Below are 26,264 nucleotides of genomic sequence, written 5' to 3' on the forward strand. Positions count from 1 at the left end.
CGAACATCAGCAGCAAAGTTTTGTGGCCAGCAATTTTGTAGGAATAATGCCATGGAAGCATGTAGTGGGTCTCATGGACAATAGGTTCAGGGAGGGGGAGAGAGATCCCCAAACTCAAAATACAATAAAATTCTTTAAAAACTCTCAACTGTAATTTCAGGATAAACAAAAATATTTTTTCAATTTAAGGATTAAGTGCCTCAGTATTCACCAGAATAACAAATGATTAAAAGAAAAGAGCATCCTTTCCCATTCCCAGCTTCAATCCCATCATACCTTTGTCTAATTTGGTCCAACTTTTCTGGGTCAGAGATAACAACTTGGATACCCAACTTCATTTTTGTCTTCTGCAGACTGAAGTCCAAACATGCAATCTTAGCATTAATTATTCTTTTTGTCATTCCTAGAAACAAAAAATATTTCAATTAATCTCAACTGAATGGAAATAAAATTAAATTACATTAATTCAAAACATGGATATTGGAAATGAATTACGATGGGAGAAAAAGCCAACACATCAGATCTCAAGTTTAACTATTGCAAGCGTACCACAACGTTAACCTTTCAAGTTATAAATAAAACGTGCATAAGCTTCCTCAATGATTTCAGTGATAGAGAAGTACCGCACAGGTACTCAAGCTGACAGACTAGGTCAGATTCAAATGCAATTGTTACTCTGTGGGCCGAAGGGCCTGTTTCCCAGGCTGATTTTGTTCTTTGTTGTTCTCTTACCCTGTCCTAGCTAGGGCAGTATCTAGGGTCAAACTTAATTGATTAGAGGATTGAGCTTGGCAATGATGTTCAACACTTTGCAGTTGATCAGCCTGGCAAAGGCAACAGACTGAACACACAAGGAAAGAATAGGCATTTGGGTTGCCAGTATCTGTGCAATCAGATCACCAATTGCCTTCAGACTACAAGCTAATATTATTATATAAGGTCATTTATTTCAATTTACAATCCTGGGACAAAAATGTGCATTAATTATAAAATTTGTTAATGTTTTGCTTTCTTTCTATGTTGTAGTTATCTACAATTAGACTGAATGGTCAGCAATGACAATGAATTTTCTATGTCTCATTTGAATGGCCTGACTAATTTTATGGTTACTTTTCTGCTTGTTCTAGATCCTGGACTAGTAGAAAAGCTTTATCTATATGGACCAAAGGACCTGTTCCTGTGCTATACTGTTCTATGTTTACTGACTGTATTAATTCCTTTTAACAAATCCCAAATCATATCATCACCTTTCCCTGTAGCTTCACATTCTACATTCCAGGGAACAAAAGCTTAGTATTTCCTAATCTAATTCATGCAGTCTAATGATGAATCTACACTAAACTCTTTCCAAGAAAGACTGGTGATGTAATCTGGAACACAATTATAAACTCATTAATATTTGATTATTACAGCATCTTAAAATGCAATGAGAATTGGATGACATGTCATTCGCAGTCAGACATAAAAAAAATGAACATGTTAGTTACTTGTGTAACCTTGACTGTAGAAATTAATTCAGGATTATTGGTCAACACTTAAACTACATCTCTTGACCTGAGTTAGCCTGAGGGAAAGCATTGTCTCAAAGCTGAAACAACGTGCATAATTAACTAAAAACAATGGGTTAATTTTTATTTTGTTCTTGACAAGTTATAGACCAATTGATTATTTTCCAACAATTGACAGATGCGGGCTTCTAACATTTTTACAGTATAAAAAGGGGTCCTGGACAGTATGCTGGCACAGCAGGACTGCTGGCTCACAGTGCCGCTGGCTCACAGTGCCAGGAAGCCAGGTTCAATTTCAGCCTCAGGTTTGTATGTGGAGTTTGTAAGTTCTATCCCTGTCTATGTGGGTTTCCTCTCATTCCAAATATGGAGGTTAGATTGATTGGCCTTAGTGTTTGCGTAATATGTGGGGTTACAGGGTTTGTTGCCAGCTCAGGTCCAAATGCCTCTTTCAATGAGAAGCCATTTTGGTAGAGAGGGGTGTTTTGAAGGGAGGAGGGGATGGCATTGTTGTTTTAATTTGGTATCCATGTTTTTGGAGCCTTTACTTCATATCCTAGTCTGAGAAGGTAGTTGGAAGTCTGTTCAATTGTTAAACTTATTTCCCTTTACTGTTAATGGACACTTTGCTTTTTATCTTTCTGATATGTTACTCTTTTAATAGTTAACTTTCTGAATTCACTCTTTAAAAATGTTCCTTCTTGCCATGTGGTTAAGCCTCGACAACCTGGTGTGATGGAGGATATTGCAAACAAGTGAACCCTTAAATCTTACTTCAAATAAATCAAAATTTATTATACATGGGCCCCAAATGTTCGGCCATCCAGTAATCAGCTTTGAATTTTTAGAGAAATTTTATCTGTTTAATTCTAAATTTGTCAACTTTTCCAGAAAAGACCCCCCAGGAGATCATAACTTCACACTTCTGCACTCTTACTTATTTAAATGTACAATTTTCTAATATAAAAGGCCAATTCCTGAATCAAGGAGGACTGGGAAGATTGTGGTGAAAGTATCAGCAATTTTCTCAACTATTATGGTTAAAATCCTGGGATGAAAACCTGGGATGATCACATTGTCAAAGTTTGTTTAGTGGCATTAATTTTTCTACTACTTCTTGCTTACATTAACTTTAGTGAGCTCCTGTCTAGCAGCATATCGTGCATCACTATTTGTGACACCATATTCTTAGCCAGAACAGTGATAAATTCCCTATCAGATCAAACCTAGAGGTCACTGCGTAAGCGAATGGAATTTATTTTACACACAATTAGTAAGCAACAATCCTCCATGTGATAAAGACGGCACTTCTGCACGTTTGTCAAGTAAACCAGCCGAATCCTGCCTGCTGCAATCTGCAGAGACTCTGTGCTGAGGAAATCAAGACATTGCTCATTTTGCTATTTGCGGAGGAATAAATCCTGCCCACTTCAACTATCAGGTTTGCACTGTGGTGTCATTCTGCTGAAAGCACTCCAGTGGTATTATAACAGGCAGCAGTGGCTCACACTATTGCCTCACAGCGCCAGGGAACTGGGTTCAATTCTGGCCTTGGGTGACGTGTGCAGTTTGCACATTCTCAGGTGATCCTCCAGGTGTTTTGAATTCCTCCCACAGTTCAAGGATGTGCAGATTGCCTCCGAGTGTCCAAAAATGCACAAAATTAAGTGGATTAACCATGGTATATCCATGGGGCAACAGGTATAGGGTGGGCTTGGATGAGATGTTCTTTCGGAGAGTTGCTCCAGGTGGACTGAATGGCCTCCTTCTATACTGTAAGGATTCTATATATTCAACCATGTAGAACATATACAATGTTGATATTTACCTTGTGAACCAACAGTACAATTAAGCGCATACCCATTTACTAAAAGGCTCTCTCTCTGGCTCCGCCCATGTGCCTTTAGCAAATTTATAGCCTTGATTGGATAGCGAGCCTGACCCTTGGCATCTGTGAATTTTACTGCATGAGCAGCATCTACCACCATGTTGGCAAAGAAGTCTGCATCACTGTGACTCAAGTCAAGGTTCAAAAGCATTGTTTCAGTTTAAAATTAGATCAAGGGTTACATAAATAAAGCATATTTATAAAAAAAAAATCAATTCCACTCAGTTGCAAGGTGCTACATTAAACAGAAAGTACTGTGGTATACAGTGTGCTGACTTGGTGCAGAATCAATACGTACATAAAGCAAGCATGGAATGCCAGTGGATAATTTCCACTCATTTACACAATTCAAACCCTGTGACAATACTGTATTAGAAATACATTTCTGTCATGTTTCTTGTTTAGAAATTCTATTCACAGGTGCCACTTTGTCTATAATCAGCAGCCCACATGTTGTTAATTCAGAAGCATAACTGATCCCAAATATCAGGTGACATTTTGGTCTAGCACAGCTGCCTCACAGAGCCAAAGACCCAGGTTCCATTCCAAACTTGAGTGACTGTCTGCATGGAGTTGCATTTTCTTCCTGTGTCTGCATGGATTTTCTCAGTGCTTTGGTTCCCTCCCACAGTCCAAAGATGTGCAGGTTAGGTGGATTGGCCATGCTAAGTTGCCTCTTGATCAAAGATGTTGGGTTAGTGGGATAAATGTGTGGGGTCACAGGTATAGGGCAGAGTGGGCCTAGGTAAAGATATTCTGTCGCAGAGCTGGTGCTGACTCAATGGACCAAATAGCGTCCTTCTGCACTGGAGGGATTCCATGAGTGTTTTAAAAGTGCTAGTGCAGTTTTGTTATTTTAGTATATTCCCTGGGGTTTGATTGTGATTTGATTAAGTTGGTTGATACAGAAACTATTTGATTGGGTGGAGCTATGGTCAGAGAGAGAAACAAGCACCCAGATGCTGATTTGAATCTTTACAGTGCAGCAACTCTGACTCTCTCTTTGGAGGTTGGCATTTGGGACCTGCCAAAAAAAAAGTCTCTTTCTCTGAAGTTCTGCTGTTTGAAGATGGATGTTTTTTCTGGATGTTGCTGTCTGGAAGTCAGAAGGCAGGTGTCTCAGTTGAGAACTGATAAAAAGACAATTAGCATAGGACCCCACATAAGCCTTGTGTTTTCGCTAACTGATTTTGAAGAGGGGTTTACGCCTGTAGGGACACTGCTTAAATTGGAACGAGAGATAGCTAGCAGTTAAATTATACCTGATAATGTTTAAGTATTTCAATTAATAAAGGTTGTGTTAATTCTGTAATATTTTAATTGTGTTAAATAATATTTAAAAGCTTCCTAGTGGATCAACTGAATCGTGAAATATCTTACGCTCACGAATACTGAAAATTAAAATGAGCTGGGTTCCAAACCAATTTCATAGTATACTCGAGTTTCTGATTTGGTCCCTAACACCACAAAGAAACAAAACTGTGATCTACATAACTAAGCTGGGTTGAATAATCTACATCAAAATCAAATTTCTTGGTTAACATTACACAAGAAATAATGCTATCATTTTGAGACAAGTGGAAACAGAACAACAACAAATTAATCAGTGCTCACAAGACCAACCATACTTCGTAACAGAAATGGGCTCATCTCACCGAAATAATATTACATATCAAGCTAACTGGAGAATTCTAAACAAGTTGTTAGACACTCTCAACTGATACTCATTAGAGCATCAACATCTTGGCAATGTTAAAAATATAGCTCAACTTCTTGCACTGGTGAAAATGCCCCTTCATAGATGAACATATTTGGAATGCTCACTGGAGTGAAGAACAAAAGAGTCACAATGTTGAACAATATTAATCTCAGTTAGAAGGAAACCTACAGCAAAGAATTTAGGAAAGAAACATATAGAACGCTCAAGCCAGTTTTGTTAGAAAGATACACTCCAATTATTTTTGACGACATAGAAGTTTTGGCAGCATTGACAAGACATTCTCTGCCTAGTTCATCCATATTAATGGTCAGGTTCTCCTGGATGTAACGGACTGCCTCCCTGTTAATAAAACATTTTAAAAAATTACCAAATTTTAAATAACAACTTTTCATTCCTAATCACGTTGAACATTCTCAAGTATAAATGCAAACAATTCTAGATGCTTTAGTGTTATCAATTCAACAGCAACATAATATAATCTTCAACATTAGGCCATCATAAAAAAAGCCATTCTCCTCTTCATGTTATTAGAATAATTAAAGCAAACTCACCTAATCAAATTTCCCACAGAATGCATATTCTGCACACCCCCAGCTTACAATGAACAATTCTCAAAGACAATAAATCAGTGCTTAACTGTTAGGAGGAGAGCACAATGAAGGGTACGTCAACAACACTGTAAAACATCCATCCTCAGCACCACTCTCTCAAGGGCAATAAATGCTGGTCAAGTCAGCAACTTCCAATTCCAGGAAAGAATAAGTAAAAAACAACTGATGTGCAGTCATTTTATTTTGTACAGAAACAAATTCAGCACATTATTATGACAAAGTTTTTCTCCCCACAAGCAATAACTAGCAAGTCAAGAGGAGAGTCAGGCTAGTCAAACGATGTGGGTTCTTAGAAAGATTAACCATTTATCAAATCTAACCACAACACCACAAGATATAGAAACAAAATTAGGCCATTTGGCCCAGACTCTGCTCCACTATTCAATCATGGCTGATATGATTCTCATCCCCATTCTCCTATCTTCTCCCTTGACCCTTAATCCCCTTATTGATCGATAACTTATGTCTGTCTTAAAGACATTCAATGACCTGGCCTCCACAGCCCTCAGTGGCAATGAATTCCACAGATTCATCACCCTCTGGCTGAAGAAATTCTTCCTTATCGCAGTTTTAAAGGAGCCTCCCTTCACTCTAAGGTTATGTCCTCGAGTTCTCATCTCTCCCACTAGTGGAAACATTCTCTCCATGTCCACTCTAGACCTCTCTGTATTCTGCAAATTTCAGTAAGATCCCTCCTCATCCACCTAAACTACACTGAACACAATTCCTAAACCGCTCCTCATATGACAAACCTTTCATTCCTGAGATCATTCTTGTGAACCTCCTCTGGACCCCCCTTCCAAGGCTAGCATATCCTTCCTTAGGTATGGGGCCCAAAACTGCTCACAATATTCCAAATAGATAAGGAAGTAATATCTAGGGAACGGTTTTAACTGGATAAGAACTTAGGTATGCATGTTTTTAAAATAAAGCATTAAGACTGAAACTATACTAACATTTCACCATTCTTTTAAAATACATGAGGTCTAAGACTCTCACTAATTGGAACAGTTGTGTTCATCCAATACAAAATGTTATAGTAGCAAATAGAAGGTAGGTAATTGCATTCACATTGACGTTACTTGAGTAATTACAGTTCAGTCCCAACAATTTCAGAAGGTTAGGGGGCATGGAGTTGGGGGTAATGTGTTAGCGTGGATAGAGGATTGGTTGTCTAACAGGAAGCACAGAGTTGGTATCAATGGGTGCTATTCTGATTAGCGGTTGGTAACTAGTGGAGTGCCGCAGGGATCGGTGCTGGGGCCTCAGCTATTTACCATTTATATAGATGATCTGGAGGAGGGGGCTGAGTGTAGGGTGACGAAATTTGCTGATGACACAAAGATAAGTGGAAAAGCAATTTGTGCGGCGGGTGTGGAAAGTCTGCAGGGGGATCTAGATAGGCCGAGCGAATGGGCGATGACCTGGCAGATGGAGTACAATGTTAGCAAGTGTGAGGTTATCCACTTTGGCAGGAATAATAGTAGGAGGGATTACTATTTAAAGGGCGAAAAGCTGCAGCATGCTACGGTGCAGAGGGACCTGGGGGTCCTTGTGCATGAGTCGCAAAAACCCACTCTGCAGGTGCAGCAGGTGATCAAGGCAGCAAATGGGATGCTGGCTTCTATAGTGAGGGGATAGAATATAAAAGCAGGAAGGTGTTGCTGCAACTGTACAGGGCACTGGTAAGGCCGCAGCTGGAGTACTGTGTGCAGTTTTGGTCGCCACACTTGCGCAAGGATATTTTGGCCTTGGAGGGAGTGCAGAGGAGGTTCAGTAGGCTGATACCGGAGATGAGGGGGTTGGACTATAAGGAGAGACTAAATAGACTGGGTCTGTACTTGTTGGAGTATAGAAGGATGGGGGGGGGGGGACCTTATAGAGACTTAAGGGATGGATAGGGTAGAGGTAGAGATTCTTCCCGCTCAGAAAGGACAACAGGACTAGAGGGCACAGCCTCAAGATATTGCGCGCGCGCGGGGGCGGGGGGGGGCGCAGTTTAGAACAGAGTTGAGGAGGAACTTCTTCACTCAGAGGTGCTGAATCTCTGGGATTCTCTGCCCGTTGAAGTGGTGGAGGCTACCTCGCTAAATATATATAAGACACAGGTACATAGGTTTTTGGTAGGCAAGGGAATTAAGGGTTATGGGGAGAAAACGGGGAAGTGGAACTGAGCCATTTCAGATCAGCCATGATCTTATTGAATAGTGGGCAGGCTCGAAGGGCTACATGGCCTACTCCTGCTCCTACTTCTTATGTTCTTGTGTTATGTTCTTAATTTCTGACAAGGAGAGGGACATACATAGTATGCTCGTGAAAATTAATAGCCCCAAACTATCCTTCAACATTTTCCACATGGCACAAGGAAAAAGCTACCTATGTAAGAGTAGTTTATCTGATCTTGCATAACTCCAAACTAAATATCTCCATCAAATGTAAAACATCAATTCCCCAATGCTTGTCAAAAGTTATTGTCAAATTCAAATCAAGTTTATTTTAAAACCCAAGCTCATTAAAATGTTTTAAGTACACAATATGATGTGCAGACATATTAAAAAGGTCATTTATACCATACTAAATTAAATGTTTGTTCCAAACTTGGTATCATCTAGTCACGACTCCAATTTACCTTTTGTCACCTGTAATTATGTCTTGCATTACTGTATTGGCTTCTTTACCATTGATTTTTGATAAAATGTTACAATTGCACTGATAAATTTCAACCAATCTTAACTATCAAACAAATTTCAACTTCTCACAAAAGGCAACCAGTATCTCATGCCAGAGAGATTAGTGCAAATTAAAATCTGCAACACATCTGTACAAGTCTCAAGTGATTGTATTAATTGTATCTACCTGACCTATTGTATATTTCATCACAACTTACTTGCAGGCAAGACGATAACCACCAATAATGGAGGTTGGATGAATTTTCTGTTTCACCAATTCATCCGCGCCCTTTAGTAATTCAGCAGCAATAATAACCTATATTAAAAACAAAGGCACCCGATTTGTTAAAAGTATTAATCGTTCTCCCATCCCATGTTCACTTTCGCAACTGGCAGATGTGTTTGTTCGATCTAGCGTTGTAAGTCAATGAGAAACCAAAGGCAAACTAAAAATAGACAACCATCAATTGAACAACTGATTTAAATTAATTGAATGATAAATTATGCAAAGTCACATTTTAAGTTCTGAAAATCCAATTTTTAATGCACTAATTCCAATCTTCCAATACAATTACATTGCTTAATTTAAAATGACTATCAACATTTCCATTTTTAAACAGAAAAAATAATTGATCTGTATCTAAAATACAGTGCTTATGACTAATGAAGCATATTGTTAACTTGAGACCAACGGGACACAGGAAAATAACTTTAGTATAACCCAACTGTTCGAGTACCAACTCTTTGGATCTCAAAATATTACCCTTCCCACCCACCCCATCCTTCTTCCTATTACATTTTTATTGATCCCACTCACCCAGTCCTTCCTCCTAACCCCCATCTGCTGTATATTTACTGAGTTAATTATAGTCAACAGGCAGTGATAATACTGTGGTCTCAACCCATAGCACTTCACAACACAGGTTATTGATGGAAGATTCTGTTGGTCAATGAAGAGTTAGTCACATGATTAACATACATTTATGCTTAAAATTATTTAGGTTAATTCACAGTAGCGGTAAGCTTTCTTTAAACAAAAAGGCCAGTTAATACAAATTTACTTACAACTGATGTTGTACCATCCCCTACTTCCTTGTCCTGAAGATCAGCTAACTCACACAACACCTTGGCAGCTGGATGTTCCACTTCAAGCAGCTTTAGAATTGTTGCTCCATCGTTCGTAATTGTGACATCCTGCATAAAACCAGAAATATGTATAATTTAGGATAGAGTTGCATTTAAGATATTTATTTTATTTTGCCATATCCTTTAGAGTCATATTGTTTTAAGTGTCGGGAGATTGGCAGGGCAAATACGCGAGGAAAGGGGATAGGGTCTGGGTGCAGGTCTAATGGCCCCTTGTGTGTTGTGGGGATTCTCTTAAATTGGATCCAAAATTGGCTTGCAGAGAATGGAGATTGGTTTTGTGATTGGAAGCTTGTGACCAGCAGGGTGCCATTTGAATCAGTGCTGGGAGCCTTGCTATTCGTTATATACATTAACAACTTGGATGTGAATGTAGAAGGTATAATTAGCAAGTTTGCAAATGACATGAAAACTGGTGTTTACTGTGAAGACAGTCTTAGGCTACAGACTGATATTGATCAGCTGGTAAATTTAACAGAGCAGTGGCAGATGGAATTTGATCCTGATAAGTGAAGTGATATATACTGGGAAATCTAATAAGTGAAGGAAATACACGATGAACGGTAGGTCCCTAGGGAGTATTGAGGAACAAAGGAATCCTGAGGGTGACAGCACAGATAGGTAGGGTGGTGAAGAAGGCATACAGAATACCGGCTCATTAGTCAATACTAGAATATAGGAGCAAGGAGGTCTTGGTACAACTTTATATAGCATTGGTTAGACCAGAAATTGAATAAAGTGTGCAGTTCTGATCAGTACATTGCTGGAAGGACATGCCTGCATGGAGAGGGTACAGAGGCAATTCATCAGGATGTTGTCTGAGATGGAAAGTTTCAGCTATGAGGAGAGACTGGATAAACTGGGTTTGTGTTTGCTGAAGCAGAGAAGGATCTGAGAGGTATACAAAATAATGAGGAGCATAGATTGGGTAGATCATAATGAATTTCTTCTTCATGACAGGTGTCCAAGGCCAGAGAGTATAGGTTCAAGGCAAGGAAGTGGTTTGGAGGGGATCAGAGGAAAAATGGTTTCACCCAGAGGGTTGTGGGTATATTGGAAGTGCTACCTAAGAGGGTGGTGGAGGCAAGTACTCTCAACATGTAAGCAGCGCCTAGACAAGCACTTCAATCACCCCATCATAGCACGCTATGGATCAATTGCCAGTAAATGGGGTTAATGTAGATTGGTATTTGATGGTCAGCATAGATATGCTGGTTCAAAGGGCATGTTTCTGTGCTATATCTGTATTAGACCAGATCTGTTCTTTAGCTGAATCGGTGCATTACCTTGCTCAAATTCACTTTAATCCATACAATGGACAAAAACAAAGGGTACCCGATACCCAAGGAACAGCATATTAACATTCCAGTAGAAGAAAACTTTGGTGACAAGAATCGAGAGTGATAAATTTTACTTACACCAATATCATCCACCAACATTTTATCCAGACCAACTGGTCCCAAGGAGCTTTTCACAATGTTAGCAATGGAGGCTGCTGCCATCACTGGAAAAAAGAACAAATACACAGGTATAAAAAGGCAAATTATCTTTGGAATTGTATGACAAGTAATTTGGTACGGTGGAACAGCAAGTGGTAACGGTAATATTACAAGTCACCTAGAACCAGGGCTAATAGGAGATGAGAGTTCAAATCCCTCCATGGCAGAAAACACACATCATTTTAATCAATTAAATAATTCTGGAGTTATAAAGAACTGTAGAGAGGTCTGAAGCCAAGTGATCCTGGCAAAATTCAAACTAAGCACCACTGGTGAGTAAATGCCCTTTGTCAGCACTGTTGATGACACCTACCATTACTTTGCTCGTATGGTCCATAACGGCAGAAGGTTTTTTTTGGTTTAGTTAGGGCATCATGATCGGCCCAGGTTGAGGGCCGAATGGCCAGTTTCTGTGCTGTCCTTTTTTGTTCTTAGTTCTAATTCAGGGAATACCGTTGGGGCAGTAATTGGATCTGTTTTACTTCTTGTGGATAGGACCTGGAATGATTTTCCATTTGGAAAATCCAGGCTGCTGGAGGCATAGCAAGTTCCGGAGCACAATATTTCAGCACTATAGCTCAACTCTTCAACTCAGATCCTCAAGATCATTGAAAAAGTCCTTGGTACTGCTCTTGTAAAGTGCCTTGGCACCCTCTCAGAATGTGACACGTTTACTCATACTTCACACAGCACAAAATCCTTTAAGGGAATAATAGTGCACAAAGATGTACAATGGGGATTCCTAAAGCTTAGTGGGCCCATCATTTGGGGTTGCAAGCTCCAAGGCAGCAATGACTTAGAGTGCAGACCCTGCCCAAAATAGTATCCACCCACTCCCCCCACGACTTACTGTCCTCAATAGTTATTCTAATTGGCCTTCCAGTGCAGCATTCCAACTGGTTAATTGGGGGCCTCCTTGGATGCACTCCTAATGCAGAAGGCAGTCAGAATATGCACCAACAAATGGTGGGTCAGTCCTGGCATTGGCACTGAAGTTTTATTACACAAGTGCACAATTTCTAGCTCTAAAATCTCAAGAGTGCTTGAAACTATTGTGGACAAAACCATTAGGCCCCACTCTGATCGCATCAATTTCCAAGCATTAAGATGGGATGACAGTGTGGGAAGCACTGATGAATGTCACACTGAAGTTGCCCATCAGACTACTGGGAATTTAAATTAAAATAAAATCATGTAAATACAACAGATTGGGCAGTGCCTGTGAATAAAGAAGCCAACATAATGTTTCAATTTCGTTTGGGCCTGTACTCGCTGGAGTTTAGAAGGCTGAGGGGAGATCTTATAGAGACATAAGATAATGAAGGTGCTAGACAGGGCAGAGAAATTACTTCCACTTAGAATGGAAACAAGAACTAGACGGCACAGCCTCAAAATAAGGGGGAGCCAATTTAGAACAGAGTTGAGGAGGAACTTCTTCTCCCAGAGGGTAGTGAATTTTTGGAATTCTCTGCCCATTGAAGCAGTGGAGGCTACCTCGTTAAATGTGTTTAAGTTACAGTAGATAGCTTTTAATAAACGAATTAAGGGTTATGGGGAGCAGGCGAGTAAGCAGAACTGAACCACTATTTGGTAGCCATGATCTTATTGAATGGCGGGGCAGGCTCGAGGGGCTAGGTGGCCTACTCCTGCTCCTATTTCTTATGTTCAAGTTGATGACCTGTTATCAGAACTACTGAGAAACCAACATATGTCAAGCAGTGTCAATCAAGTGTTCAATTTATTATTTACACCAAGTACTTTACAGATTTCAACACAACTGGCTGGAAATTAATCTCAATTTAAACAAATCAAAAATTAAACTAAGAATGCAAAGAGTGAATGTGTACAAAATTACAAGGACTACAATGTCTCCATGAAACAATCAAATTGACCTCAAATATTTAAAATGCAGAAGAAAATATCATATATGAGGAAGTCAGTAATCATCTATGACGGTGTTAATAGTAGAGCAGCTTCAAGGGGATAAATGGCTTACTCCTGCTCCTAGTTCTTTATAATTTTTATGAAAAAGAGTAGATCTTCAGTGATTATATCAAGAAAGTAATGATGTCTAAATCAGGGTTATTGCACGTGTTATGTGAATCATAAAGTACAGCAAATAAGATTGGGGAGGTACAGGCACAGATTGCATTGTGGAAATATGTTGCTGCAGAGATAACAGAAACCTGGCTCAAGGAAGGACAGGATTGGGTGTTAACATTCCTGAGTAGGTGTTCAGAAAAGATAAATAAAGAGATGAGATAGTGGCACTTGTTAAGGAGAGCGTAGCAGTGCTAGAGCTACAGGATGTCCATGAGAATTCAAGGACATCATCAATTTGCTAGAGATAAGGAACAGAAAGGGTGCAATTACATTGCTCAGTGTAGTCTATGTAGAGTGCTGATGATACAGAAGAACAAATATGAAAGGAAATTACGCAGAGATGCTAACTACTACAGTATTTAAAATGGCAGACTTTATTATCCAAATGTAGACTGGGACAGTGGTAGTGTAAAGGGCAGAGAGGAACCAAAATTCCTAGAACGTGTTCAGGAAAATTTTCTACGGCAGTATATGTCCAGTCCAACAACCTGGTTCAAAATAAGATAGGCCAGGTAGATCAGGTGTCAATGGGGGAACATTTAGGAGAGAATAATTACTGTACCTTAAACAAGGATGGTAGAAGGGAATAATAGACAATCCAGAGTAAAAATAATAAACTGGGGAAAAAGCTGATTTCAATGGGGCAAGAACCAAGCTGAGCCGGTTAAACAGGAACGAAAGGTTGGCAGGACAACTGCAGGTGAAAAATGGGCTACCTTCAAAAAAATAAATGGTCCTTAGGAAAAGCAAATAAATAGGCCTTGGATGAAAACAGATTGAATTAAGAAAGGAAGGAAAAGTGCACTTGTCACAACTGCCAGGTGGAAAACACGGTCGAGAACCAAGAGGAATACAGAGGGTTCAGAGCGGAGGTGAAAAAGAAGAAAATTACAGCACAGGAACGGGCCCTTTGGCCCTCCAAGCCTGCACCAACCACGCTGCTTGACTTTACTAAAATGCCCTAAAAGAACATTACAGAAGTAAAGAGGGATTATGAGCAAAGCCAAATAGGTATTAAAAGTCTATCATAGGCATATAAAAAGGTGGTAAAAGGATTAGGGCCGATTAGCGAACTGAAAGGGAATGTATATAATCGGGGCTGGGCTAAGGTATTAAATGAATACTTTGCACTTGTCTTTGATCAAAGAGGCAGGTACTATTCAGGACACATTAACAGATGACAGAAACTCTGCCTGCAGAAACACATCAAAATTGGCAAACAATAAGTGTTGAATAGTCTGTTGGTATGGAAAGTTGACAAGGCACCAACACTGCATGAGATGCATCCAAGGATATTGAAAGGAGTGAGAATGGAAGTTGCAGGGATGCTGGCCATAATCTTCTAGTCTTCCCAGACTCAGGGAAGATGCCAGAAGGCTGGAGAATTGCAATCTTGCTCAAAAAAAGGTTTTGTGGTAACAGAAAGGGTACATAAGGATAATATTTTTGATGTGTACATGGACTTTCAGAAAACATTTGAGAAAGCACCATACAACAGACCAGTGAGAAAAGTTATTACTCATGGAGTAAAAGAGACAGAAGCAACATGGACACAAAATAGGCTAATTAATAGAAAGCAAAGCAGTCAGTGGATACTTTTTGGAGGAATCTTTTCAGTGGTATGAATGCCTGGCAAACATTAGGACCCTTGCTTTCCCTGATATTATTAATCATCTGGATCTTGGTGTGCAGGGACAATTTCAAGGTTTGCAATGACACAAAACTTGGAAGGATTGTAAACTGCGAAGAGGACAGTGTATAATTTCAATTGGATATAAAATTGGTGGACAGAGCAGATGAAGTTCAATAGGGAGAAGAGTAACTGATGCATTTTGATTGGAAGAACATGGAGAAACAAGGAGTAGAATTCTTAAAGGGGTGCAGGAGTAGAGGGGCATGGGTGCATATTGCAAAGATCATTGAAGGTGGCAGGCCAAATAATAGTATTCTGAACTTTAACAGGGGCATAAGAATACAAGAGCAAAGAGGTCAAGGTAAACTTTTACAAGACACTAGTTAAATCTCAGCTGGAACACTGTATAGCTCTGGGCAGCAGACCATAGGAAGGATGTGAATGCAATACAGGTTTACAAGATTGGTCCCAGGGATGAGAAACTTCATTTATGAGTACAGATTGGAGAGATTTGATAGATATTCAAAATTATGAGGGAGCTGGGTGGATAGGGAGAAACTCTTATGGTCTTTGACCATATGCAAACATGAAGTAGGCCGTTCAGTCCATTCAAGCCTACTCCACCATTCAATAGGATCAGGACTGATCAGACATTCTTCACATTCACTTTTCTGCCCTCTGTTACCCTTAATTGCCTTGAAGATCAAAAATCCATCTTATTCAGTCTTAAATAAACACAAGATCTTTGCCTCCACAGTTCTCTATAGCAAGGAATTCCAAAGGGACTCAACCCTTTGAGAGGGAGAAGATCATCCTCATCTAAGTCTTAAAGGTTCAACCTTTCCTCAAAAGACAATCCCCCCCATACTGGAGGATCACCCTAGTGAACCTTCTCTGAACTGCCTCAAATGAAATGTTTTTCCCTTAATTAAGGGGACCAGAACTGCCAAAGGACCAATAATAAGGCACAGATTTAAAGTGACTTGCAAAAGAAGCAAATGCAATGCAAAATAACCTGTGTCACACAATGAGTGGTTTGGGTCTGGAATTGACTGCTCGAAAGTGTGGAGGAGGCAGGTTCAACAAAGGCATTCTTCAAGAGGTTGACAGATGATTACTTGAATAGAAACAATGTTCAGAAGAATGGGGAAACAGCACCAAGTTGGATGCGCGTCAGGAAAGCGGCACAGACATGGGCCAAATGGCCTCTTTCTGCACTGTAAGAATTCTGAGATTCACCCAAGATCTGGATCAGCAGGTTCTTCAAGTCAGGCAATTGCACTGAACTTCCTTGCACGCATTTTGTATTATTCATTTTGTGAGACTGGAGGCCAGTATCATACCACAAGGTTCAGTGCTGCGCATCTTATCCTTTGTTATATACATAAATGATACAGATGATAATTCAGGGGATAGTGTACTGCGTGCAGTTCTGTTCACTCCACTATCAGGAGGATGTGGTAGAGCTAGAGGGGATACAGAAGAGATGCACCAGGATGCTGCTATCAATGAATCAATGGGATATTATGTTTCTCTAAAACAAACAAGGCAAGTTCCATCAAATGCCCATGAAAAGGAGTCCAGAATGATGCAAGGAAGCCACCATGATTTGCATGAAACAAAAAATCCAACAATGTAAAGTCAGAGGTTATGTCATTTTAAGATAAACAATGTAAATCTAGTTGAAGTGATCAAGTACCTTGTACTTTGTTGCTTTGTCATGGCATTCTTTTAGTCCAAATATCCTTAAAAACATCTGTGACAGCTTTGAATGGAGCACAGGAAATGCTCGGATTGGATTGTTTTCTTTTAGACCAGAGAAGGTGGGGGGCATGATTGGGATATATAAGATGAGGGGTGTGGACAGGGTGATTAGGAAACAGCTGTTCCCCTTGGTTGAGGAGCAGTCAATCACAAGGGGGCATAGTTTTAGGGTGGAGGAACTGATTGTGGACAAGTCCCCAGGACCGGATGGAATGCATCCAAGGGTTCTGAAAGAAGTGGTGGAGGTGACAGTGGATGCCTTGGTGATTATTTTCCAAACGTCACTTGGAAGATTGGAAAACGGCTAATGTTACGCCGCTGTTTAAGAAGGGTGGCAGACAAAAGGCGGGGAATTATAGGCCGGTTAGTTTAACGTCTGTTGTAGGTAAAATGTTAGAATCCGTGATCAAGGAGAAAATAGTGAGGCATCTTGAGGAGAACTGTTTGATAGAGCAGACGCAGCATGGTTTCGTTAAGGGCAAGTCGTGTCTGACAATTTATTGGAGTTCTATGAGGATGTGTCTAGGGCGGTGGATAGAGGGGAGCCGGTGGATGTGGTCTTTCTTGATTTTCAGAAGGCGTTTGATAAGGTGCCACACAAGAGGTTATTACAGAAGGTCAGGGGGCATGGAGTTGGGGGTAGGCTGTTAGCGTGGATAGGGGATTGGCTGTCAAATAGGAGGCAGAAAGTGGGGGTCAATGGGTGCTATTCAGATTGGCGGTTGGTGACTAGTGGAGTGCCCCAGGGGTCGGTGCTGGGGCCTCAGCTATTTACCATTCATATAGATGATCTGGAGGAGGGAACCGAGTGTATGGTGTCGAAATTTGCTGATGACACCAAGATTGGTGGAACGGCAAATTGTGCGGAGGGTGTGGAAAGTATGCAGAGGGATCTAGATAGGCTGGGCGAATGGGCCAGGAACTGGCAAATGGAATTTAATGTTGGCAAGTGTGAAGTTGTCCACTTTGGTAGGAATAATGGTAGGAAGGACTATTACTTACGTGGCGAAAAACTGCAGCATGCGACGGTGCAGAGGGACCTGGGGGTCCTTGTGCATGAGTCACAAAAACCCAGCCTGCAGGTGCAGCAGGAAGGCAAATGGGATGCTGGCCTTCATAGCGAGGGGGATTGAATATACAAGTAGGGAGGTCTTGCTGCAACTGTACAGGGCACTGGTGAGGCCGCAGCTGGAGTACTGTGTGCAGTTTTGGTCGCCGCACTTACGCAAGGATATTTTGGCCTTGGAGGGAGTGCAGAGGAGGTTTACTAGGCTGATACCGGAGTTAAGGAGGTTGAACTACGAGGAGAGGCTGAATAAACTGGGCTTGTACTCGTTAGAGTTTAGAAGAATGAGGGGAGATCTCATTGAGACATAAGATGATGAATGGGATGGATAGGATAGAGGTGGAGAGGCTCTTCCTGCTCAGAAAGGACAGTAGGACTAGAGGGCACAGCCTCAAGATAAAGGGGGGGGCGGTTTAGAACGGAGTTGAGGAGGAACTTCTTCACTCAAAGGGTGGTGAATCGCTGGAATTCTCTGCCCGTTGAAGTGGTGGAGGCTGCCTCACTAAATATATTTAAGACGCGGGTTGATAGGCAAGGGGATTAAGGGTTATGGGGAGAGGGCGGGAATGTAGAACTGAGACATGACAGATCAGCTATGATCTTACTGAATGGCGGGGCAGGCTCAAAGGGCTAGATGGCCTACTCCTGCTCCTATTTCTTGTGTTATGTTCCTTATGGGTGAGGAGATTCAGAGGGGATATAAGAAAAAACATTTTCATTTAGAGGGTGGTGGGAACCTGGAGTGCACTGCCTGGGGAGGTAGTGGAGGCTGGAAACTATAACCTCTAAAAAGCATTTGGATGAGCACTCAGAACATTCAAGGAGAAGTGCTGGAAAATTGGATTAATTCAACTTTAGTGGTAGTTATTGGCAGTGCAGACTTGATGGGGCAAAAAGCCTTTCCTGCACTCTATGACTGACCTAAGGGACACAAGTCACAATAACCCACTGGTTTTAATTCAGTAAAAAAAAAGGGATACTAGTAATATTGAAGAAACAGATGTAAATCAGGAATTGGAAGGGAGGAACTCAGGAAAATTACAATCACCAGGGAAGTGGTACTTAGTAAACTGTTGGAACTGTGTATTGGAAGATCCCTTAGCCCTGATGGATTTCATCCTAGGGTCTTGAAAGAAGTGGCTACTGACGGTTTGGGCACTGGTTTTAATTTTCCAAAATTCTCTAGTTTCAGGGTAGTTTCCATTAGATAGGAAAATAGCAAGTTATTCCTTTATTCAAAAAGGGGGAGGGGGTGTTTAACCCATTTACTGTAGTTCTTTGAAATAGTAACAAGGTCTGTGGATAAAGGGGAACCAGTACAGTACTTGGGTTTCCAGGAGGTATTTAATAAGGTGCCTTCATAGAAGTCCTATAGCACAGGAGGCCATTCAGTCCATCGAGTCTGCACGACTCTCCCAAAGAGCACCTTAACCAGGCCCATCCCAGCAGCATCCCACTGCCCCCATTTACCACAGCCAAACCCTCGAACCAAAAGATCTTTGAACACTACAGGGCAATTCAGCATGGCCAACCCACCTAACCTGCACATCTTTGGACTGTGGGAGGAAACTGGAACACCCAAAAGGAACCCACAGACTGGACAATATGCAAGCTGCACACAGGCAGCAGTGCTAACCACTGTGCCACCATACCACCCGTGCTTCAAAGGTTATTGTGGAAAAGGTCACATTATAGGGAGCAACACATTGGCTAACAACCAGGAAACAGTAGGGATAAATGAGTAATTTTCTGGTTGGCATGATATGCCACAGGAATCAGTGCTGGGGTCTTACCTTTTTCTAACTTCTATAAACAATTTGAGCTTTGGGGAAATTGGTGGGACTGAAGGTGAATAAATCTCCAGGCCCTGATAATCTTCATCCCAGAGAACTTAAGCAAATGGCCCTGGAAATAGTGGATCCATTGGTGGCTATTTTCCAAAATTCTTTGGACTCTGGAGTGGTTCTTAGATTGGGGGATAGCTAATGTAAGCCTGTAAGCCCACTATTCAAAAAGGGAGGTAGAGAGAAAACAAGGAACCATAGGCCAGTGAGCTTAATGTCAGTACTGGGGAAGTTGCTACGGTCTATTATCAAGGATTTCATAACTCAGCATTTGGAAAGCAGTAGTATAATCACATAAAGTCAGCCTGGATTAACAAAGGGAAATCATGCTTGTCGAATCTATTGGAATTCTTTGAAGATGCCAATGATAGAGTTGACCAAATTGGATGTGGTTTATTTAGACTTTCAGAAGGCTTTTGACAGGGTCTCACATAGCAGACTACAAAAAAAATGAAAGCACATGGGATGCAGCTAATATCTTGGGGATGGATAGAAAGCTGGTTAACGGATAGGAAGTTAAAACTTGTCATAAATGGCTCTTTTTCTCATTGGCAGGCAGGGACTAGTGGGGTATTGTAAGGATCTGTGCTATGACCCAAACTGTTCATATTATATAATAATGGTTTGGAAGGGGGAACTAAATGTACTATCTCCAAATTTGCAGAGGAATCAAAGTTGGGTGAGAGGGCGAGCTGTGGGGAGGATGCCACAGGACATTGCCAAGGCCTTGAGAGAAATCTTTGTATCCTCACTGGCTACAGGGGAGGTCCCAGAGGATTGGAGAATAGCCAATGTTGTTCCTTTGTTTAAGAAGGGTAGCAAGAATAATCCAGGTAATTACAGGCTGTGAGCCTTACATCAGTGGAAGGGAAATTATTGGAAAGGATTCTTCGAGACAGAATTAATTCCCACTTGGAAACAAGTGGACGTATTAGTGAGAGGCAACATGGTTTTGTGAAGGGGAGGTTGTGTCTCACGAACTTGATCAAGTTTTTCAAGGAAGTGAGGAAGATGACTGATATGGGTAGGGCAGTAGACGTTATCTACATGGACTTCAGTAAGGCCTTTGACAAGGTCCCTCATGGCAAACTGGTGCAGAAGCTCACAATACTTCAAGCTCTCAAAGTTACAAAAATGTAAGGCCCTTGTCTGCCACCAGCAAGCAAAGTGAAATTACATGGGATCTGAGGTGAGCTGGCAAGTTGGATACAAAACTGGCTATGTCAAAGAAGACAGAGGGTAGCAGTGGAAGGGTACGTTTTTGAATGGAGGGCATTCCTCAGGGAACTTTGCTGTTTGTAATATATATAAATGATGTGGAGGAAAATGTAACTGGATTGATTAGTAAGTTTGTGGACGACACAAAGTTTGGTGGATTTGTGGATAACGATGACGACCATCAGGGGATAAAGCAGGATATAGATTGGTTAGAGACTTGGGCGGAGAGATGGCAGATGGAATTTAATCCGGACAAACATGAGGTAATGCATTTTGTAAGGTCGAATAGATAGGAAATATACAGTAAATGGCAGAACCCTTAGAAGTATTGATAGGCAAAGGGATCTGGGTGTACAGATACACAGGTCACTGAAAGTGGTAATGCAGTGGAAAAGGTAGTCAAGAAGGCACACGGCATGCTTGACTTTGTCGGCCAGGGTATTGAGTTTAAAAATTAGCAAGTCACGTTGATGCTTTATAGAACATTAGTGAGACCGCACTCGGAATACAGTGTTCAATTCTGGTCACCACACTACCAGAAGGATGTGGAAGCTTTGGACAAAAGTACAGAAAAGATTTATCAGGATGTTGCCTGATATGGAGGGCATTAGCTATGAGGAGAGGTGGAGAAACTTGGTTTGTTCTCACTGGAGGTTGAGGGGAGACCAGGTAGAAGTCTGCAAGATTATGAGGGGCATGGACAGAGTGGATAGTCAGAAGCTTTTTCCTCAGGGTGGAAGAGTCAATTACTAGAGGGCATAGGTTTAAGGTGCGAGGGGCAAGTTTTAATAGAGATGTACAAGGCAGATTTTTGTTTACAGAGTGGTGGGTGCCTGGAACTCGTTGCCGGGGGAGGTAGTGGAAGCGAATACAGTAGGGACTTTTAATTCATGTACTTGTGGGATACAGGGCTCAAGGGATATGAGGGGAAGGGAAAAGGGGATCAGGATATTGAATTTGCCATGATCATAATCAATGACAGAACAGGCTCAAAAGGCCTACTTCTGCTTCTAGTTTGTATGACTGCCAAATTTGCTGGTATGAAGATAGGAAAGAAAAAAGGTTGTCACAGAAGGATAAAAGGTATTTTTTGTGGGCAGAAAATGGTGGGAAACGTGAAGTTGTTCACATTGGCAGAACGAAGCAGGGCAGCAATGGTTAGCACTGCTGCCTCAGTGCCTGGGACCCTCTAAAGTTCAAGTGAGGGAGGAGCAGCGCTCCAAAAGTTCATGGTTCCAAATAAACCTGATGGTGAAAAACCTCATTTGAATTGAATCATAAATTGAATGATGATTCAATCTCAAACTTTCACTGTACACAGTAATGCAGAAATAGTCAGGAGGAATAAAAAGTGTGAAGCTAACAGAACTTGAGTGATCCAATTTAATTACAAGTGGCGCATTCAGAATCACAGGAGGCCATTTGGCACCAACTCTCCGAAAGAGTATTATGACAATGGAACATTCCTGCCTTTCCCCGGTCATTATTTCTATTCAAATAATCATCTAATGTCCTTCTCACTGCTGCGATTGAACCTGTCTCCAACAGACTTCCAGGCAGAGCATTCCAGAATGGAACCACTTGAGAAAATGTTTTTCTTCTCACATCACATTTGCTTCTTTTGCAAATCACTTTTAAATCTGTAATGTGTCTTCCTTGATTCTTTTATAAGCGAGAACATTTTTGTCCAGCCCTTCATGATTTTGAATACCTCTCAAATCTCCTCAGTCTTCTCTCCAAAAGCAGTTGCAACCTCTCCAATCTATCCTCATAACTGAGGTTTATCATCCCTGAAATCATGCTTGTAAACCTCTCCTACTTTCTCCAGTGCACTCATGTATTTTCTATAGTGTGGTATCCAAAACCATACACAATATTCCTGCTGAGGTCAAATTAGTGTGTTGCACAAGTTCAGCATTACTTGCTCTTGTACTCTGTGCCTCTATTAATAAAGATGATGTGGAGATGCTGGTGTTGGACTGGGATAAGCACAATAAGATGTCTCACAACATCAGGTTAAAGTGCTTTATTTGGTAGCACAAGCTTCCAAGTGTCGCTCTTTCTTCAGGTGAGTGCAGAGTTGGGTTCACAAACACGGCACATATAGACAAACTCAATTTACCAGATAATGGTTGGAACGTGAGTCTTTACAGGTAATCAAGTTTTAAAAGTACAGATAATGAGTGGAGAGAGGGTTAAGCACAAGTTAAAGAGATGTATATTGTCTCCAGCCAGCACAGTTAGTGAGATTTTGCAAGCACAAGCAAGTCATGGCGGGTACAGATGGTGTGACATGAACCCAAGATCCCAGTTGAGGCTGTTGTCATGTGTGCGGAACTTGGCTATCAGTTTCTGCTCAGTAATTCTGCACTGTCATACATCGTGAAGGCCACCTTGGAGAACGCTTACCCGAAGGTCAGAGGCAGAATGCCCGTGACTCCCCGACAGGAAGAGAACATTCCTGCCTGGTGATCGTTGAGCAGTGTCCATTCATCCGCTGTCATAGCGTCTGCATGGTCTCCCCAATGTAGCATACCTCGGGACATCCTCTCCTGCAGCGCATCAGGTAGATAACATTGGCTGAGTTGCAAGATTACATACCGTGTACTTGGTGAATTGTGTTCTCACGTGAGATGATGGCATCCGTGTCGATGATCCAGCACATCTTGTAGAGAGAGGTTGCTGTGGCAAGGTTGTGTGGTGTCATGGTCACTGTTCGCCTGAAGGCTCATGTATGGGATCTTGGGATCACGTCACACTATCTATAACCCCCACGACTTGCCTGGGCTTGCAAAATCTCACTAACTGTCCTGGCTGGAGACAATACACATCTCTTTAACCTGTGCTTAACCCTCTCTCCACTGGCAACGTCTGTATCTTTAAGACTTGATTACTTATAAAGACTCACATTCCAACCATTATCTTGCAAATTGAGCCTGTGTCTACATATGCCCTGTTTGTGAATCCAACTCCTCACTCACCTGAAGAAAGAGCACTCTGAAAACTTGTGCTGCCAAATAAACTTGTTGGACTTTAACCTGGTGTTGAGAGACTTCTTATTCTATTAATAAAGCTGTATTAAATTACTCTTTCCATCTTCAACAATCAATGCATAATTACACCCATGTCCCTGCGCTGCCTTACTTTATATCATCTGTCCATGTTCTCCCTCAAAATGCATCACCCCACATTGAACTTCATCTGCCACCCAAATGTCCACTCTACCAACCTTTGAACTTCTACATTTTTCTCCACAGTTTAGAATGATTCTAAGTTTGATCTCCTGCACATCAATATCTAGATCATAGATATCAGAAAAGGCAAGGGTCTCATTACCAATCCCCAGGGAACTTCACTACAAACTTTCCTCCAGCCCAAACAAATCCATTAACAGTTACTGTTTCCTATTATTTGACCATTTATAGTCACGTTGATATTCTCCGTTTTGTTTTGTGGAGCGCTGCATCAAATGTCTCAAGTCCACGTATACGGCAACAACAGCATTACCCTTGTCGACCCTTCCCAAAAACGCGAGCGTGTTAAACATGATTTCCCCTTTAGAAATCCATTAGTCTCTTTCAATGCACGTTCTTCCATGTCGTTACTAATTATATCTCAAATAGTTGTTTCTTGAAGCTTGCCCACCACTGATATTAAACTTGACTGGTCTGAAATTGCTGGGCCTATCTTTACAACCTTTTTTGAACAAGGGCATTACATTTTCAATTCACTATTCCTAGTAAAGACTAGATGATTATGGCTAGCGCCCCTGCAATTTCCATTCACACTTCCTTCAGTATCTTTGAATAAATTTTATTCGGTTCTGGTGCCTCGAGGACCTTCAGTGACACTTCTTTGTGAATTTTGAATCTTCCTCATCTGTCTTGATGACCAACATAGCACCTACATCTTTGGTAAACACAGGTACCAACTATTTATTAATACCTCAGCCATGCTCCCATCCTCTATATGCAAATTCTCTTTTCACTCACTAATCTGTCCCTCTCCTTTCACTACCTATTTTTGGATTGACCTTTATATTGGCTACCAGTCCTTTCTCAATCCTGCTTCGCTTCTCGAATATGCTTTTATAAGCCCCCCCCCCAAACATTCTGCATTCCTAACATTAGCTGGCCTCTACTCTGTAGGAACCAGATCAAAATCCAAATAATTTTGGAAAATTTCCAGGGCCCAAAGAATACCAGGACCTGGAGATTTATCCACCTTCAAATTCCCCAAAACCATTTCTCTACTAATGCTGATTTCCTTCAGCTCCTCACTAAAACTTACTTCTCTCTGAACTTCTGCTACATAATTCATATCAAGTTCATTAAAATTTTTGTAACATTTGGGTATTTTTAAAATAGTGTTAAGACAAAATTGGTGTTAGAGCTTTTAACACAGTACCTAAAAACATATCACTTAAGAGGCTTGCTTGGTGGAAGAGAGACTGAATGAGATTTGATAGATTTACATGATTATGATATTGGATGAAGTAGACAAAAAAAACTGTTCCCATTAACAGATGGCACAAGGACTAGAAGACAACTTGAAATCCAATGTCCACATCACCAATAACCTATCCTGGTCCCCCATGCCGATACTGTAGTGAAGAAAACCTACGAACGCCTCCATTATCCCAGAAGACTAAGGAAATTTGGCATGTCAGCTATTGACTCTCACCAACTTTTACAGATACAACCAGAAAGAATGCTTTCTGTAGTGTGTCACAGCTTGGTATGACTCCTGCTCTGCCCAAGACCGCAAGGAACTACAAAGGTCATGAATGTAGTTCTATCATGCAAACTAGCCTCCCATTCATTGACTCTTGTCTACACTTTCCACTGTCTCAGCAAAGCAGCTAGCATAATTAAAGGATCCCACGCACCCCAGAATTCACTCTTTCACCTTCTTTGTTGGGAGGATACAGTAGTCTGAGGTCCCTACCAACTGACAAGAACAGCTTCTTCTGTTGCCATCAGGCTTTTGAATGGACCCATCTTGCATTATGTTGATCTTTCTCTACACCCGAGCTATAAACATAACATTATATTCTGCACTCTTGTTTCCTTCTCTATGAACAGTATGCTTTGCATAATACACTGAAAAGTATTGTTTCTTGTGTATGCTAATACATTACAATAATAAATCAAATCAAAAATGTCTCCCTTTATGAAGACCAAAGCAAAGTACAATTTTTCATTCCCTCAGCATATTATGGAACATATTTGAATGTCCCTGTGGAGAGTGGGCAGACTGCACTGGTAGATGATAGGGTGACTGATGAGAAAATAGATGTCAAGTCACTGAAACCCCTGTTGTGCAACCTTTCTGAACATGGGTCTAAATTCTGCACTGATACCTCTCCTGAATTACTGAAATATTATTAGCAATACCACCGTAACTTCCTACAAATTGATGCAATAAGTTGTCTTCTAGTCCTTGTGCCATCTATTAATGGGAACAGCTTTTTTTTTGTCTACTTCATCCAATATCATAATCATGTAAATCTATCAAATCTCATTCAGTCTCTCTTCCATCAAGCAAGCTTTTTAAGTGATATGTTTTTAGGTACTGTGTTAATAGCTCTAACAC

The 26,264-nt window shown here is 41.0% G+C and overlaps 1 protein-coding gene across 1 annotated transcript in view; it reads right to left on the reverse strand.

Moving 5' to 3' along the window:
- The window catches only part of tcp1 (t-complex 1), a 51,876-nt gene that overhangs the window by 24,786 nt on the left and 826 nt on the right, over nt 1–26,264 (reverse strand). The window contains exons 2-7 of the mRNA XM_080200316.1: nt 10,961–11,046; nt 9,462–9,590; nt 8,615–8,712; nt 5,345–5,455; nt 3,337–3,518; nt 277–403 (exon numbers count right to left, since the gene is read on the reverse strand). Of these exons, the coding sequence (XP_080056442.1) occupies nt 277–403; nt 3,337–3,518; nt 5,345–5,455; nt 8,615–8,712; nt 9,462–9,590; nt 10,961–11,046 (733 nt within the window). The remainder of the gene's footprint in view (nt 1–276; nt 404–3,336; nt 3,519–5,344; nt 5,456–8,614; nt 8,713–9,461; nt 9,591–10,960; nt 11,047–26,264) is intronic.

This window comes from Carcharhinus amblyrhynchos, chromosome 12 (assembly GCF_965287045.1).
Source record: "Carcharhinus amblyrhynchos chromosome 12, sCarAmb.v2.hapA, whole genome shotgun sequence".
NCBI classification, from domain to species: domain Eukaryota; kingdom Metazoa; phylum Chordata; class Chondrichthyes; order Carcharhiniformes; family Carcharhinidae; genus Carcharhinus; species Carcharhinus amblyrhynchos.